The 17,559-nt window shown below is 36.9% G+C and overlaps 1 protein-coding gene across 2 annotated transcripts; it reads left to right on the forward strand.

The window, feature by feature from the left end:
• Positions 1-1,090: 1,090 nt before the first annotated feature.
• Positions 1,091-17,234, forward strand: dnajb5 (DnaJ heat shock protein family (Hsp40) member B5). Of its 2 annotated transcripts, none has more exons than XM_079870972.1 (4): positions 1,091-1,151; positions 3,395-3,651; positions 7,129-7,766; positions 16,827-17,234. In XM_079870972.1, the coding sequence occupies exons 2-4, from the start codon at positions 3,441-3,443 to the stop codon at positions 17,058-17,060; spliced, it is 1,083 nt and encodes a 360-aa protein (XP_079727098.1). In that variant the 5' UTR covers positions 1,091-1,151; positions 3,395-3,440; the 3' UTR covers positions 17,061-17,234. The 2 variants fall into 2 exon arrangements, with proteins under 2 accessions (XP_079727098.1, XP_079727099.1); XM_079870973.1 differs by lacking the exon at positions 1,091-1,151 and adding an exon at positions 1,790-1,871.
• The last annotated feature ends 325 nt before the right edge of the window (positions 17,235-17,559 follow it).

Here is a 17,559-nt window from a genome sequence, read left to right on the forward strand (position 1 = left end):
AACTGTATGACTTTCTTCTGGTAACCAAACTGTTTTGGTTTGCATAAACTCTCTAACCACTTTATGAGCAATATCTGTCTGCATGCCTTCAAAAAGCACAAATCCATGCCCGACTCTCAGAGCATTGCATAACATGGATTGACTTCAGTGTAAATATAGTTTTAGAAATATTCAGAAGCAGCTAATAGATTTAAACAGTTCAAAAGGTACAGAGGAAAATCCAAGGGTGCCTTGGATGTTAACTTATGTAATAGCCTTCCTGAATACAGAGCCTGTATGCAAAGGAGGCCGAATGTAGAAATACCTTAGACTGTGGAGTGACCTTATGAGTACAAATCCAAACATCAGTCTCGTCCCCTGCTGTGTTAATGTAAAGCCTGATCTGATGGGGCCACTTATTCATAAAGACTGGGGCCAGTTGCATCTTAAGATCTATGACCTACTATTTAGTCAAGGGGCAGTCAGTCTTAATTTTCTGTATTAAATTAGACCAATCTACGTTTTTATGTAACTGACTTAAAAAAGTTATGAGCAGTCAAAAGAAAGAAAAAAAAACGATTTGATGACTAACTTGTAAGACCAGTCTTGGCGGTTTATGCAAGGCGGTAAGGAGCGCATGCTTGGAGGTGGAGAGGGACATAAAAGCAGTAGAAAACACTGGATACTGCATCATCTCACTATATACTTGATATAGCTCTTTTTCTCTCCTTCCTCAAAATCAAATTCTCATTTGTCAAATACACAATGTTACTCTAGGTTAAAAGTACACACTCCAGACATATTACTGTACATTTAAATACAAATAGAAGAAAAACAAATATTTAGAATAAACATTAGAAAATTTGTGGTAATATTTTAAACAAATTTATTTGGTGAAAAATAGCTGTATGGGTGTCTACTATTAGTCCATACAAAATTATGTCAAATATGTTTTAATAATTTCATTAATTTGTGAGCACACTTTCTCAGATATCTACAACAATGCACTTGAGTGAGGAAGATGATTCTGGAGGAGATGGACTTGCTTGAAGTGATTTCAGCAGGGGTCGTGTGCGGGGCGGGGCCTGTGCAGGTTGTGGGCGTGGTCAGATGAATGGAGCAGAATGTCATGCAGCTCTAACCGGCAGACAGCTAAAGGATATTTTCACACGGTAAGCTCTGTTTTCATTTCTGTTTTCATTCTTCACAAATACAAGTGAAACACATAGCAAGAATGTGATTGACAGTATAAGTTATCATTTGCTGTAAGATTTCACAGTGAGGTTTTGAAGGTTAGTCTGTTTTAAAAAACTTTAGTCTTGCCGGAGAGAATTTGACATCTTCAGTTCAGTAACGTTAGCCCAACGAGAATTAAAATACCATTTCGGTTCCTAATTAATAGTAATGATTAATACTGATACAATAACTGTCAATATGTCATAATTACAGTTCAAGGACTGTTATCAGCTTCGGGCTTTTGAATTTGGATGGTCTTTACTTTTATGAAAGTGCGTGTGTTTCAAAACCTCGCTGCCTGCTGCTTAGAAAGCTCAGAAGGATTTGAGACACAGCCAGTATTGATTTCATCTTTGCTTGCGTCTAATTTAAGGATGTTGTCTGATCGCTCCCTGGTGTGCACACACTCTGCAGAGCACACAATCCAACATCTATTTTTATGCGAAAAATACATAAAGAGGTCAGGCTTGTCTAAATGACGTCAGTGAGATATCACTCAGTCACCAGTCGTCCGTTATTTTTTCATTGGTGGTCAGCGTGACATCATTAAATACCGGAGAGGAATACCGGGAGACCTCAGAGGTTTTGATTTAGCGATGAGGATTTCCTGTCGGATGCGGCAAACCGGCATCATTAATCTGCAGATATTGTAACTGGTGAGCTTTAATGAAATTGTTCGTGATCTGTCGAAGGGTATAGGTATATTTATAGGGATGTGTGTGTTTAAGAACCGTTTTTTTTCTCTCTCTGTTAAACGGAAAATAGACCAAACAAGCAAATAACGTTAACCTAAATGCAACCTGACACTTTTTAAACGCATGCGTGTTTATGTGGGTAAATTAAACTGCTGTGTATAATATGCTGAACATAAAGTCTTTGTTAGTGTTTCTCGAGCTGTTTCTTTCTGCAGTGCCGCCCAAACGAAACGATACGCTCAAATGTTCAAGGGCTTCTCTTAGCGCGATACAGTTTATTTTCAAATAGCCTACGTCTGTGTACTTTTATGCTGTGCAACACTATTCTCCTCTATATGAAACACATGATGGTAGAATATTGCTGGACGATATTTGTGTGTACTGCTTGTGTTTTTATGAATATCGTGGACACTGACTGATTGCAGCAAAAGCTCTCTGCATAAGTAGGCTAATATCCGACGAGCTGAAGTGCTGCTGTTCTTCATATCAGCACGACTGAAATGCCGTAGCTAGAGACTGTCGTTTGATATTACTTGCGTTTGATTCATTTCCCATTTAAATTTTATTATTATCTTAAAATGAAGGGCCACTATATATATATATATATATATATATATATATATATATATATATATATATATATATATATATATATATATAGTTAATTGGCCAATTTGTGTTTTAAAATATTTGATACAACCGATGCTCGTTAACTGATAAAATTATGTTTAACTAGAATTATTCGAATGGATAAGTGTCTGTGACCCATTAAAATACCTACATTTTTTTTGTTCTGTTTTATGCAAATAGCAGCATAAACAACAGAACATGAGGATTCACACACTTAAAATACTAATCTCTCTTAAATAGGCCTACAGATTAACAAAAATAAAGAAAAAACTGTGCGACAAGTAGCCTAAATGCAGAGTTTGCATACATTTTTGTGACACACGCACTCCACTAACTTCACGGATAGAGGGAGAGTCTGGTATATCTGCTGCAGATCAATCACATTACATTAAACAGAGAGATCGCATCAGCCAAGCTTTTTTACAGCGGTAGTTTGACGTTTTCCCACAAATTCTTAGAGATTAAACTTCCTTAGAATGCATCTAGATATGCATGTTTGGAGTTGGGCCATCAGTAACAGTTCAGCAATAAAAATGAGTTAAATGTGGATAGACCATGGCACCCAAGCAGTTTAAAGGGGGAAAACAGATTCAAAAGTGGAAGGAGGAAATTTCAAATGAAACGAAGGGAATAATGAACTTTGTGCACCCGCCACTGTCACTGTATGCTAATCAACTCTCACGCGCAAAGAAAATTACAGCATAGGCACAACACATTAATCAAACCAATAAGTTTGAAAACAGCGGCTGTTGCATTTTACCGCACTGCATTGGTCAATCTCTCAGAGTAACAAACCTGAATGCATTTTTATTTCTTTATTGGTTACCTTGTTTATTTTCTCCTTTGTTTTGTAGAGAGCTTGGGGTGGTTCTGGAAGGACTCTATCTGTAAATTAAAGCCATGGGGAAGGATTACTATAAGATCCTTGGCATACCTGCAGGCTCTAATGAGGATGAAATCAAAAAAGCCTACAGGAGGATGGCCCTAAAGTTTCATCCAGACAAAAACAAGGATCCTAATGCTGAAGAGAAGTTTAAGGAGATAGCAGAGGCTTATGAAGTTCTGAGTGACCCAAAGAAGAGAGTGATCTATGACCAGTATGGCGAGGATGGTGAGTATGTTTGGTTCCATATACAAAAGAACTACAGCCAAACATCTCAGTACCTTATCAGATTCTATGACTCATTATTGGAGCATTATCAGTTTTCTGGAAACAATTGTTATCTTTTTTACAATTTGATAACCATTATATTGCCAGCTTTAAGTTGAAAGTTTCACACTTGTAATTTAGAAGTGGTATTAGCACCACTTTTTCCCCAGGTTATGAAACCCTGCTTTGTAGCATGATTAGAACTACTTTTGCTGTGTTCATCATACAATCACTGACACTGCAAATATGCAAATAAGAACTTAAACCCAGGGTTTAGGAATTTACAGTGTGAAACGTTGGATTATAAATACATAGGATTTATTGTTAACCTCAGGTTAGTGTGAATCGTGAAACAAGATAATTTAGGATTCAGTTTTTGCAGGGTTTAGAATGACCAACTACTTCAAGTGTGAAAAGGCCTATTAATTATTATTTAAGAGGTGTTAGTGAGGCCAGCAGGGGGTCTGATGGGGACACTATACTGTCAAAAAGCAATGTCCTTCAGATGAGACGTTAAACCGAGGTCCTGACTCTCTGTGGTCAAAAAAAAAAAAAAAAAAACATTTTCCCTGGATGTCCTTCGAAAAATAGAAGGGGTGTAACCCCGGCGTCCTGGCCAAATTTGCCCATTGGCATCTGTCCATCATGGCCTCCTAATCATCCCCATATACTGATTGGCTTCATCATTCTCTCCTCTCCACCAATAAGCTAGTGTGTGTTGGGCGTTCTGGCGCAATATGGCTCCCGTTGCATCATCCACGTGGATAATGCTCATCGGTGGTGATTAAGTAGATTCCCCCCTCCCTATATAAGCACTACATAAAAATGTAACATATTATTATTATTATTAAGTGCAAATTAAAATTCGTTTAGGGGTAAAACGAAGTTCGAAATACGTGAGCAGCGGTACATCAAAACAAAGCGGTTCATCAAACATTTGATGCCGCCCACATTGCTGAGAGCGACGGTTAGATGAATATGTAAATATATGTTGTGCGCTTTCCTCTCAATAAAATACACAACAACAAAATTGAGAAAACAGCAAGCATTTTAATAAAGTATTTGAAAAGAATCTGATTATAGCAACGTGGTTATGTTTGCACGAGCTCTACGGAACTCCAAACAAACTTAGTTTCGACCTGATTTGTTCCGATCTTCGATTTTGCTTGAAGTATATCAGGGCCTTTATGCTTGCTGTGGTAGTCGGTGTTAATGGCATTACGCGGTGTTCGGCTGTACACTGATTACGTTACTTGGCCACCACAGCACCACCTCCACTGTCGTTTTGCTTTTTTATAGAAATAAATGCTTTTTTATACTAAATACATTTAGTTCAGTTGGAAAGAGTTGACAAATATCTTATCTTGTAAAATGTGCGGTCAGTACCGCCACTCCCTATACATTGAGTGCGCGTGTTTGTGAATTTGATCTCAAGCGATTTCATTACCCAGCATATTCATAGCGGCTACCTGATGCCCGCAAATTATCGGCCTATACACAGAGTACGTGTGATCGCGAAAGTGAAAAGCAGCGCTCCCCCTCCCCGGTGTTAATTACCAGTGTGAAAAGTTCCTAATCATTGGTCTAAAATAGTGCATTGTACTCCAAAATATCTTTTCTAAGAAAACATTACAGATGCTACAACAAGACTTCATGGACCCAGGCACAGTTCTGTGTTTATACAAGATAGGACAACCCTTAAAAGGATCTTGTCGTGGCTCACGTGGATAGACCACTGTTCTTTATACACTGTCAGTGCAACTCTACCACCTCTGCTTTTTCCCAACAATCAAAATAACTCCTTCACACTGCAGGATGATGCAGAAAAGTTCTCTGACTAATGCAAGGACTATAAACATGGCACTGTTCCAAAATAAGAAAAATGTCTGTGGAAACAAAGAAGGATTTCAAATGTTCCCACTTATGCCAACTCCAGGCTAGATGCCAAACTAAGCATCGTTGCACTGAGTAGTACACCTTTGCCAATTCCTCCTTCACTGAAGTTACTCCTGAATTGTGCAAGGACTCCCTTTATGTTTTTAGAGTCTTTGCATAATTCTTTTCTGTGCACCATGGCGTGGTTCCATATTGCTTGTAAAAAGAGCCAGTGGGTTCCCTCAAAAGGCTGTGGCAGCAGCAGAGAGCTTATTTGGCTCTATAAACACATTGAAAAATTATGTTTTTAAATCTGTATTTTAAGATGAATCTGTTATTCCCAAATGACCCACTTTAATAACCATCCCCTCATTAGCTGTTTGGCCTGAGGAGTTCATGGAAACATGTTTTATAAGATGTCCTCATTAAGTATAGAGTTGAAGATGTGAAGTTGCAAGATAAGTCAGCTTGTGTCCTGGTAGTTAGAAGGAGTGCATTTGTTACAAGCCATCAATCATCCACCATAATGGATGTTAATGTTTTTTTAACAGAACTGAAAAACAGTCAAAAAAGTTTATTATTGTTTGATTGTAATTGACCTGCTTTTTTTGTGCAGAGGACTGTTTTACAGTAAAACTCATAACACAGTTCAGACACCTGAGCTTAGATAACACATATTCACCGTGCTATGGCCTTCCACTCATACAGGATCATTAGTTCCCCAGAATTTGTGCTACTTGTTCTTTTCAGCCCATTTTTCAGAACCAGGCCACCAAGTGAAGCCAGCTAGAAATGTAGAAGACTGTTTGTTTAAGAGAACATTTCTGTTCTTTGCCCAGCAATTTGAATCTGTTCTTTTTGTAACCAAACTGAGAGAAAAGAGAGAAAGAAAGACTTGGAAGGTCCTCTGTTGAGCTTTACACCTCAAAATGGTGATGTGTAAACAGTTGCAGACTAAATCAAATTCTATTCCATGCTACGTCATGGAGTAGGCTAGTACTTGATGCAGCAGGACTATACAATTAACTCAGTTTCCAATTATAGTGTGTCTGTGTAGAGCTGTCAGAAATTCAGAAGTGGCCTACTGAGTATTTTCCTTTTTTTTTAATTAAACAAATATAAATTTCATATGAGTTTGTGTGTGTGTGTGTGTGTGTGTGTGTGTGTGTGTGTGTGTGGCTATTTCACTTTTTGGCTATTTCAAATAATTGTCATGCAAATAAATAGACTGTCCTCTTAGTAATGTCAAGGGAATGAGTCAAAGAATCATTTTGAAATTGACATACATTGGTATTGGTAGAGGTCCACTTCTGGGCTGTGTGTCAATGTACTTGCTTCTTTTGAGAAAAATGACACTTTACATTGAGGAATCTGCATTTATACAATCTTGAATTCTTTAAATATTGTATGCAGTAGGCATTTAAAAATCATCACTGAAAGCTAGAGAGTTTCTTGAAACGGTCACAGAAGATGCTCACCTGTGGAATTGGGCAGAACTTAAAATAACTGGAAGTCAATGCAGAAAACCCTAATACATTGTCCCCCCTGTGTATTTCCATTCAGGTTTGAAAACAGGTGGCACAGGCTCATCTAGTGGACAAGGGACTACATATCACTACACCTTCCATGGTGATCCACATGCCACCTTTGCTTCTTTCTTTGGAGGCTCCAACCCCTTCGATATATTCTTTGGCTCTGGACGCCAGCGAGGAACCACTAATGGCTTTGCAGACCATGGTGACCATGACAAGGACATTGAAATGGATGGAGATGATGATCCTTTCAGTTCCTTCAGCCACTTTGGCTTCAATGGTATCAACGGTTTTCATCATGGTGGAGGTCGAAGACATCGTAATGAGCCCCTTCATGGCGGCCGGAGGAAAGTTCAGGACCCTCCGGTAGTACATGAGCTTAAAGTGTCTCTAGAAGAGATCTTCCACGGATGTACCAAGCGGATGCGAATTACTCGCAGACGACTGAACCCAGATGGAAGGACAATGAGGACAGAGGACAAGATCCTTAACATTGTCATCAAGAGAGGCTGGAAGGAAGGGACCAAGATCACCTTCCCCAAAGAGGGTGATGAGACACCTGAGAACATTCCTGCTGATATTGCATTTGTGCTCAAGGACAAAGGGCACCCACTCTTCAAAAGGGATGGCTCCAATATCATTTACACTGCCAAGATTGGTCTTAAGGAGGTATGTGGTCTTAAATTTTCACGTTTTTGACAATCAGTTTTCAGTCAATTTGGTTTCCACCATGTAATTTTACCCACAATATATTGCATTGTTTCCCAACCCTGTTACTGGAGGAAAACCAACAGTACACATTTTGGATGTCTTCCTTATTTTACCTATTCATTTCAGGTCTTGGAGTCTCTTCTAATGAGCTGTCATGTGTGTTTGATTAGGAATTGTTCGAAAATGTTTAGTGTTGGTGTGCCTCAAGGAGCAGGGTTGGAAAACACTAGCTATGTTTCCTTTCAAAGTTATGAATTTAACTTAACAAAATATCATTGGTGCAAAATATCTGTAATAAAAATGGAAGTTGCTACTATCGGGGAAGCCACTGTGGCTCTTTTTTCCTACATCATAAATGACTTTTATCTCGGAGCCACAGACAAAACACAATAAATGCTGTCATGTCATCATGCATTTGGATACCTGGTGTTTGAGAGTGCAAACATGAGAGACACTTCTGGGAGGTCATTATACCAAATCATTCTGGTGACAGTCTTTGGCTCCGGCATTTTAGACCACACCAATATTTGGGATGCTGTACAATGAAATTGGTCTGCTGGTTAGACCAGTTATCCAGACACATTAACTGTTGACTTTTTTTGTTGCGCATAGAGGGATTTATTCGGTAATGTGTTTGCACTGTAGTTTACGAGCATGTCTTCTCATTGGATAAAAAATTATCCGCCTCAATTGAGTGCACATGTATTTTATGTGCATTCTTAGAACTTATGTGCATCTTGGCATTTCCATCCAGTGTTTTTTTATGCGATATTCCAAAATACGCATAAAATAGGTGGATTGAAAGCTACTGGTATTTTGGTTATTGGCCAGAAATTCAATATTGTGCATCCCTAATTGACAGTCAGTTTTTTGCACCTGTGGGCTTTTCCCCACTATTCCTTGACATTCCCTTACTGGCCGTCAAAGCAGACTGGGTTGTTTTATCAGTTGGCTTCTGTAGCCCAAGAATAGACAGACCCAGACTTAGATTAGACAGGTTTACGACAGTCTCCACAATGGACCACCCTTTGGCCTTTGTGCCCTCATTAACATGGACTTAAAGGGTAAATTAATGGGCTTCATTTGGTATCAAACCCCACTCCAAAATAAGTGCTGACCTTGTTAACCTGCACAGCTGCTAAATTTGGCTGCATTATTCTCCCAACGCAAACCACTGGTAGTTTTATTTTCCTGCAATGTCTGTGACTAGGGCTGCACAATATTGTTTCAGCATCAACATCACGATGTGTGCATCTCTGATAGTTTGATAGATAGATAGATAGATAGATATCACATAAGCTTGTGATTTGATCGGAATCTTGATTCAATATCGATTAATTTGGATAAATATTTGGTACAGTAGCTACATTTTAATTTCTCAAATAGCCTATCTCAAAGCAGTAAACATACAGGGAGCCCTGTCTGCTGATATTATTATTAAAGGTTCAAATTAACAACTCAAATTAATATAATGCGTTTTTTATAATAATAACGTTATAATATTTTTAATGATATGACTAAAAATATAATAAATCGATCTGTCACATCACATTTTTGTAATGAAATTTCATAATAAAATTGACAGAATTTGAAAGCTGAGACTTTGTTTTTAAAGTAATCTGCTCTGTCATGTCTGTCAGTGTCAGTAGCTGCGTTTCCATTACAGATTTGCGCAAAACTTTTGCGATATTTTCCAAACTATTGCGAAATGACGGCATTTCTCCCTCCTATCTGCTTCATTGTCTTGATAAATTGCGCAAATTGAAATTGCGAATTGAAAATACGTCCAATGGAAACATGTCAATTTCGCAAAAACTCCCATATATCGCAAAAAAGTTTTTACGCTCGCATGAGGTGATTTTTTCAGGCAATTCGAAAAAATTTTTTTTTGCAAAACTGCAATGGAAACAGTTTTTTCGCATTTACAGGTCACCTGACGTAGATGGCGCGGTGTGTTTGGACAGAAAACTAAACAGAGTTCTTCATTAAACTCATAAAAGACAAAAGTATTACGGGAATACTGGATTCTAAACAAAGAAATGTCACAATTTATCTAGACCTTGAAGCAGATGAAGAGGGAGAAACACCTCATATTTGCCGCTCTCAAGTGTAAGGGTCTTTCCTTGCCATTAATGCTTGGATAACATGCCTATGTCTCCTTCCATTAAAAACAGTGGCTAGTGTGGTGGCTGGGATATACATAAACCCACCAACATCCATCGCCATGATTTTTGGAATGGCGTTTAAGTCGCATAACATCGGTTAATGGAAACACCGCCATTTCACAATAGTTTTGGAACGCGGCTACCGGCTAGTGTCAGTTGCGTGAGTCTCTGAATGCGTGAGAGTTGGCAGCCCTGCATTCTATAAGTATCCATTCTTTCCCAATTTATTGAAATCATCTGGTGAAATTGTTTTCATATTGCAATATATAAAGCAGAAAAACAAAATATCGCAATGTCAGTTTTTTCCCAATATAGTATAGCCTACCATATATCTGTGACCTTCCATTTCATTATGAAACATATTAATATTATTGTATAACATTATAATGTGTATATGGGTAAATGTACCTGAGCATGCCCAGTGTTGATCTACCATAGCTATAGGACTCAATAGAACAAAATCATGCTTGGTGACTGTAGAGTCTCTCCATGGCTCAAAGGCATTGCTGATTTACTCTCTCCCACTTCAGTGTGAGAGCACAGGAATGTCTTGTTGCAGTGTCATACGCCAAAGCAGAGTCCTTACTTTGAAAAAGCGAGTTGAACTCGCCTTGAAGAGTTGAACCGCACATATAAAATTGCCATGTGACTGAGCCAAGCATGGTTTTTCGGGTTGCACATGGAACTTTTAATTTTCACGCCTGGAACCAGAAAAGTATTGCTGATAATATAGGCTAGTTTGTTCACAATAAACAAGCAGATAAAAAACAATCATAACTGGAATTGAAAAGTTAGATTTTTGTGACTTGTATTTCTGTTGTATCGTGGCATACTGTAGTATTTTCATCATAAAAGTTCAGTAGTTTATGACAGCTCACAGAGTCACTGATGCAGTGCTAGCCTGAGGGGATCCAATAAGAACCTCAAGTAATTAAATGCTGGAACATGATGCTTTTTTAATCAGATTTTTAGGATTTTAAGAATTAAACAATTTTATATTAAACAGTTTCTTAACAATTTTAAGAAATGGCTTCTTCATAATCAACAATGTGAACATTAATGTTGCTTCCTCTATTATTAATAATAATAATTACATTATAATTAGTAATATTTAACTCATAACAATGTATTTTTTATCTTTCTTTTTTATTGTGTGTATATATATATATATATATATATATATATATAGCGTCTTTTTGTATAATATGTTTAATTGTATTTTACATAGTTGTTTACAAGTTCTAGTTCTATTATTGTTGTTATGTTTTACCCTTTTCTCTAGTTTTAGGCCTAATAACATCTGGCAAAGGGACTACCGATGAAAACTAGCCTTCGGGCTAATTTGGGTACATTTACATTCACGAATGATGATTAATGTACACTGTACCTTTTCTAAATAAAAAAAATAATAATTTAAATATTCTATTGATGTTGCCTAGATGTAATGTGATTTTCATGGGCTGAACCACTGAGGATAATAACCACAGTAACTGCATATATTTATTAGTCTAGTGACCTAGAAAACCACAGTCAGTTAATACTTTACAGTGACATCAGCAGAAATAGCCTTAATGTCAGTCTTGAGTGACCGTGAAGTGTTTCAGAGCACTACTGTCATTAACGGTAAAGATATTGTCTTGTTTTTCTGTTAACTTAACTTTTGACAACTTCTTAATTGGCAGCTCAGCCAAGGCAGTCAGCTGTCAGCTGTTTCAAACAATAATGTATCCGTTAGATTTCCAGCTCTACAGCGTAGGTTCCTTTGCCTAAAACAGCATTTTGGCTTTTGTAATATGTCGACCACAGATTTGAATATCTGAAAAGATTTACAATGTCTGTCTTAAATGAGTACTATTTTCTGAGATGTTTTCAGGGCATTGATTTACTTTTAAAGGTCTTGCTCATTAGATGCCCAGAATGAAACTTGATAAGTGCCAGTGAACATCACAAACTGTTTTGCCATCTGGTACCATCTCATGCAAACTGATGGCAACTCGCATGAGACTGATCTCATAGGCACATTGTCTTCATTTTTAAAATGTTCATTTAGAGATGCTCTTAGTGGAACCCCAAGGCACTGCTTTAATTTGAGCTCTGAGCTTCTTTAATTGCCTGCTGGTAAAGACCATGGGTTTGTACAAGAGCAAGACAGCTAGGTCCTTGTCTGCTGGTAATTTCCATACCCAATTCACCTAGTAATTAGCCTCCTCAGCAGCAGTACTAAAGAGCCCTGTTAGCAGCGAATTGATGCTGAGGAAACGCAAGGCCACGTGATGATATCTGTATGATGATGCTGGATTATTCAAGACAGCTCTAAATGTCATTTTGCATCAAGTTAATTTGTTAATGTGAGCATTGTGTCTTAAAGGTGCATTCAGTAGTTCTTTACTCTGATACTAGTGAGAGAGTGTTCAATGCGATAATTAATTCCCTTTTACCCGTCCAACAAAAATAGAAGCAATCTGGGCATCACTACTTGGATTTTCTCTGTTGTCAACTCGTTCCACCTTGTGTATGCCATATTAATGTTTAAGCTCGTTTTTTGCCTTTGTCTGTCTTTTGGCTTCAGAGCTTTCTGCTTCTTCAGCCATACATGAACTGATTCTCTCCTTGTCGCTGCTGATAATAAAGCTCGATAGTAAGTGTCTACATAGAACATTGTCTAATTGGTTTTCTTCGCATCATCAAGCATCACTACGCTACTAGCATACAGATGTGGAAGCCAATGAACGTGAGGATTCTCTGATGTTTAGTAAAACCGCAGGTCATGTCATTTCAACATAGCGAAATACATTTAGGGGGGTGACATGCACCATACATAATTAAATGCGTACAGTCTACAGAATTGATGACACAAAAACACAATTTATTTCTTAATGTGTAAAACTTTGACCTAACCCTAACTACTGAATGCACCTTTACAGCGTGCTGAACCTGCATGTCTGTGTTTACACAGTAGAACAATACAGTTGTCAGTCATTTGAAGGTCTAAATAAATAAACCATTTAGGGCAGGGGTGTCAAACTCAGTTCCTGGAGGGCCACAGCCCTGCAGAGTTTATGCCGCGTTCCAGGCAACCTGTAACCCGTGTTTTTCCAACTCGTAACTGGGAGTACATCGATCTAGTACGAGTTCACGTTTGGGAAGTTACGGGTTTTACTGCCATTCCAGTGCACTTTCACGGGTATAAGGTTTGAAAAACACGGGTTACAGGTTGCCTGGAACGCGGCATTAGCTTCAACCCTAATTAAACACACCTGATCAGCTAATCAAGTCCTTCAGGCTTATTTGAAAACTGCAGGTGTGTGTGTGTTGAAGCAGGGTTGGAACAAAACTCTGTAGGGCTGTGGCCCTCCAGGAACTGAGTTTGACACCTGTGATTTAGGGTATTAAAAAGAGAGTGCCAACTAAATTGTCGGGGCCTGAAATCGAATTTTGAGAATAGTTGCATTTGACTAACTTTTTGCCTGTGTCATCGTTGACATACTTATGGAATGATCTCCTTGCTTAGTGGATTTGCTAATAGATGTAGCCTATATTTGTCACTAGTGGTAATGTTCTGCAAACTTCGTACTGGTCCAAATGTCCAGATCAGTGACAAACCTTTTTGTCACACCTAGCTGTAGACCATAAAAGAACATGTTTCATTTTCAATCTCCTTTAACAAGACTATCTTTGGGAAACATCATCATTAGCCAGAGTCGAGGAGATGCATGGCACCTTGTCATGTTCAACTGTTTTGTGAGAGTATCAGCTACTCCCTTCTTTCCATGAATCCCCCTTCTCCCATCCCCCCAGCCCACACCACTGCTGTCTGTAGGAAGGAGCTGATGTCATTGCGAACACATTTTCTCATCCCTTGAGGCAGCTGCTAAGCAGAGCTGTCTGGCAATGTTTGTGCTTGGTATTCACAGAAAGTTCATGAAATGCTCTTCCAGCATAAACTCACATGCAATAACCGTAGGCTTTTCACTGCATACATTTAAGCTTTAATCTTTAAAGTCTCGACTTTATCCAATCCGTTTTTAATATCCTGATATTTAGGAACTTCAGCTCTGTTGGAAGATGAAAATGAACTAAATCTGACATAAATATATAAATACAGAAGGATCTTGTTCATATAATCCTATCAATTACATTTGTAAACTGTCTTAGCAGCTATATTTATTATTATTATTTTTACTAAAATCTGTATATCTATGCTTTTATCCGATGGTCCAGTGGGGTTCTTAAAGCTACAGCCCATCCATAATGGAAAGCGTGGCAAATCTGTTTACATTCTCACACTGCAGGATTATATGAACCAGTGAAGTCATAAGTTCTTTAATTATTTTAGGCAATAACTTTCCGAAAGAGCTCAGAGTATGCCACTAGCATCTCACTAACATCATGAATGCAATGCACTCAAGTACCATGAAATGCCAGCAACACAAAAATATTCTCAACATATAAATCATGTCACAAAATATTCTAAGATTGATTCCGGTTCCATTTGATTTCCTTTTTTTATTTTTATTTTTATTTATTCATTCAACAGACACTTTTTTCCAAAGCAATGTACAAATGAGGACATTATTGTGATAGTATGGTTTGTGTGTACACTGATAAAAATGATCCTGTGGTGAAGTAAATGCTACAAAAAACAAACAAATGTAATTTCTACATTAAGTTAGTTCAGGCAAGAATTTAAAGAAACAAAGTAAATTCTATATTAGTACTCAATTCGAGTTTGTAGAAATCAAAGCGTAAATATCAACGTAATAAAATTAAGTAAGACCTAATCAAATTTATGATATTGGTGTTCCCATCATGCACTGGGGCATGCACAATTAATAATGTAACTTTTTTTGCTGTTTTCCAGCTGTATTTACACTGTTTTATCGTTAAGTTTAGTAACTTGCTGTTTTGTGACATCTGGAGTTCATTTTCTACTCAAAATGATATTCATACTCAAATGTTACCATTATTGTGTACCAAGTAATGAGGTTTGGGTGGGCACCACTGTCACAGCGCTGTGTAGATGATCAAATCGAAGATGAAGAGAAAAGTTCGTCTTTATTTAATCCAAAGGCATATATCCAAAACAGAGAGAGCTATACACACACACGTAACATAGACAATACCCAACAAACTAAAGAGTCAAAGACATGAACTTAAATACTGATGACAATCCAATCAACAACCATGACAACAAACAAACTCAGGGAAAAGGTGCAAACTGAAAACTAAGTCCAACCAGTGTGTGTGACAACTACATTATTTATATTGTGTAGATATTGCGTAGTAATTTCATGTTTCTAAGTAAATCGTACAATTTTAAATCATGGCTTAATTCAGTATGATATTGTTTGAGTAAAATGTACAGACAGAGAGTGAACAAAATGTACTTACGATAAACTTAAAATGATTAAGTGGAAATTACTCAACTAACTCTTAACTGGCCCAGTTAAATGTACTTATCCTCTTTGTTAATTTTTCATAACTTAGTTAAGTAGATTTTACTCAACTCTAAATGAGAAATTAATTAAAAAAATCTGCATTCATTAAGTAAATTTTACTTATCGTTTATATATATATTAGGGCTGTCAAACGATTAATCGCAATTAATCGCATCCAAAATAAAAGTTTGTTTTTACATAATATATGTGTGTGTATGGTGTATAATTATTTTCTATATATAAATACACACACATGCATGTATATATTTAAGAAATATTTGCATGTATATACTGTGTATATATATTTATATTATATATAATTTATATTATATATAAATATTTTACATATAAATAACACATTTTTCTTAAATATATACATGCATGTGTGTGTATTTATATATAGAAAATAATTATACTCCATACACACACATATATTATGTAAACACAAACTTTTATTTTGGATGCGATTAATCGTGATTAATCGTTTGACAGCCCTAAAATATATATATGATTTTAGGGCTATATATATATGATTTTCAAAACATATATAGTTTTGTTTTGAAAATTCTTCCTCTTTAACAATTTGAAAGTGTTTCATCTGTGCCTCTGGACCTATGGAATCCTGCTTCAGTCTCTTTTTTATCCATAGCAACTTCTGATTTGGGAACTATGTTTGGGAATCACAATTTCATGTCCTCAGCTGATTTTTCAGTTGCTTCATTAGCTGTGTGAAATGAGAGCAGTGGCCAGAATTAGCTTTCTGTGCACTCAGCTACTCCATCTGCAGCATAACACACACACACACACACACACACACACACACACACACACACACACACACACAGTTTTAATCAAATGTGAATGAAGTTATTGTGTAGATAATTGTTGATGAATTTATTTTGAAAAAAAAAAAATGAAAACAATGACCATTTTATCTAATTTATTTGCTTTTCATTTGAACTAATTGAATAATCAGAAAATTATGCTAATATTTGTTCTTTAATTTTTTTAATTAACATTTTTTTATAGTGACAGTAAATACATTTATAATGTTGCAAAATAAATATTTTTTTTTATATATATATAAGTTAAAGTAATATAAGTAATATAAGTAATATAAGTTAAATTTGTAAAACTTAAAATATTGGGTGCATATTTTTTTATGGTAAAGTTCTGGCAACCACAGCTGCTGGTTTTTACTGTAAATTTCAGATTTTTTTTCACAGTGCTATATATACACTACATGTATATAAACTATATCTATACGTTACATGTGCTCTCTGTGCCTGTAACATCATAGAGGCATCTTACACCTGGTCTCTATGTCGCCATGTAGAGTTTGTGCTTAAGTGTTGAAATACCATCAGCGTCTCTCGTCCGCACTGACTTCACTTTGCTTTTTTTCTTTTTGATAGGCTTTGTGTGGCTGCACAGTGAACATTCCCACCATTGAAAACCGAGCCATCACATTGCCCTGCAACGATATCATCAAACCAGGCACAATGAAGAGACTGCGTGGAGAAGGCCTTCCTTTCCCAAAAAATCCATCCCAACGCGGGGATTTGATAGTGGAGTTCCAGGTGCGCTTCCCGGACAGAATACCACCCCAGTCCAGAGAGATCATCAAACAGCACCTACCACAGTCCTAGAGGAAGTTCAGTGGATTCCCTTTATGCTTACGTTTTTCAAACACACGTTTTCCTTAGAAATACAGACACTGAATCAAAGAGGGACAAATATGTCGCAAGGACCAGAGGCTCATTTGATATTTTGTTACAGTTTTAATTAACTTATTATAAAATGTGGAACGCCCAGGACTTTTTTTTTAAATAATCTTTTATTATTTCCCCTTAACAGTTTTTATTTTCTATCAACATGTTGAAGGCAAACGGTTATAAAGAAAAACAAAATGACTGATTTGTTGGATGGAAGGTTAATATTTTTTGGGGCACTGATGGAGATGAGGACAATCCAAAAACACCCGGCTGTTCTGAAATTGAACCTGTGTTATTTTGTTGAATTGAAACTTTTCCATTGTAATAATCGATAAGCTTGTTTTGAATGTTGATTATGTAAGACAACTTAAGTGTTGGAGACTTCTGGATTTTTGAGCACCAGCAGAGCCATTTGGTAACGATTTGATATGTT

Source organism: Squalius cephalus (assembly GCF_949319135.1).
Source record: "Squalius cephalus genome assembly, chromosome: 5".
NCBI lineage: Eukaryota > Metazoa > Chordata > Actinopteri > Cypriniformes > Leuciscidae > Squalius > Squalius cephalus.

Bases quoted from the DNA above. Each gene is read 5' to 3' on its own strand.
- dnajb5 (XM_079870972.1), top strand. From the start codon at position 3,441: ATGGGGAAGGATTACTATAAGATCCTTGGCATACCTGCAGGCTCTAAT. The intron at 3,652-7,128 runs GTGAGTATGTTT...ATTTCCATTCAG, and splicing joins TGACCAGTATGGCGAGGATG to GTTTGAAAACAGGTGGCACA. The intron at 7,767-16,826 runs GTATGTGGTCTT...TCTTTTTGATAG, and splicing joins CCAAGATTGGTCTTAAGGAG to GCTTTGTGTGGCTGCACAGT.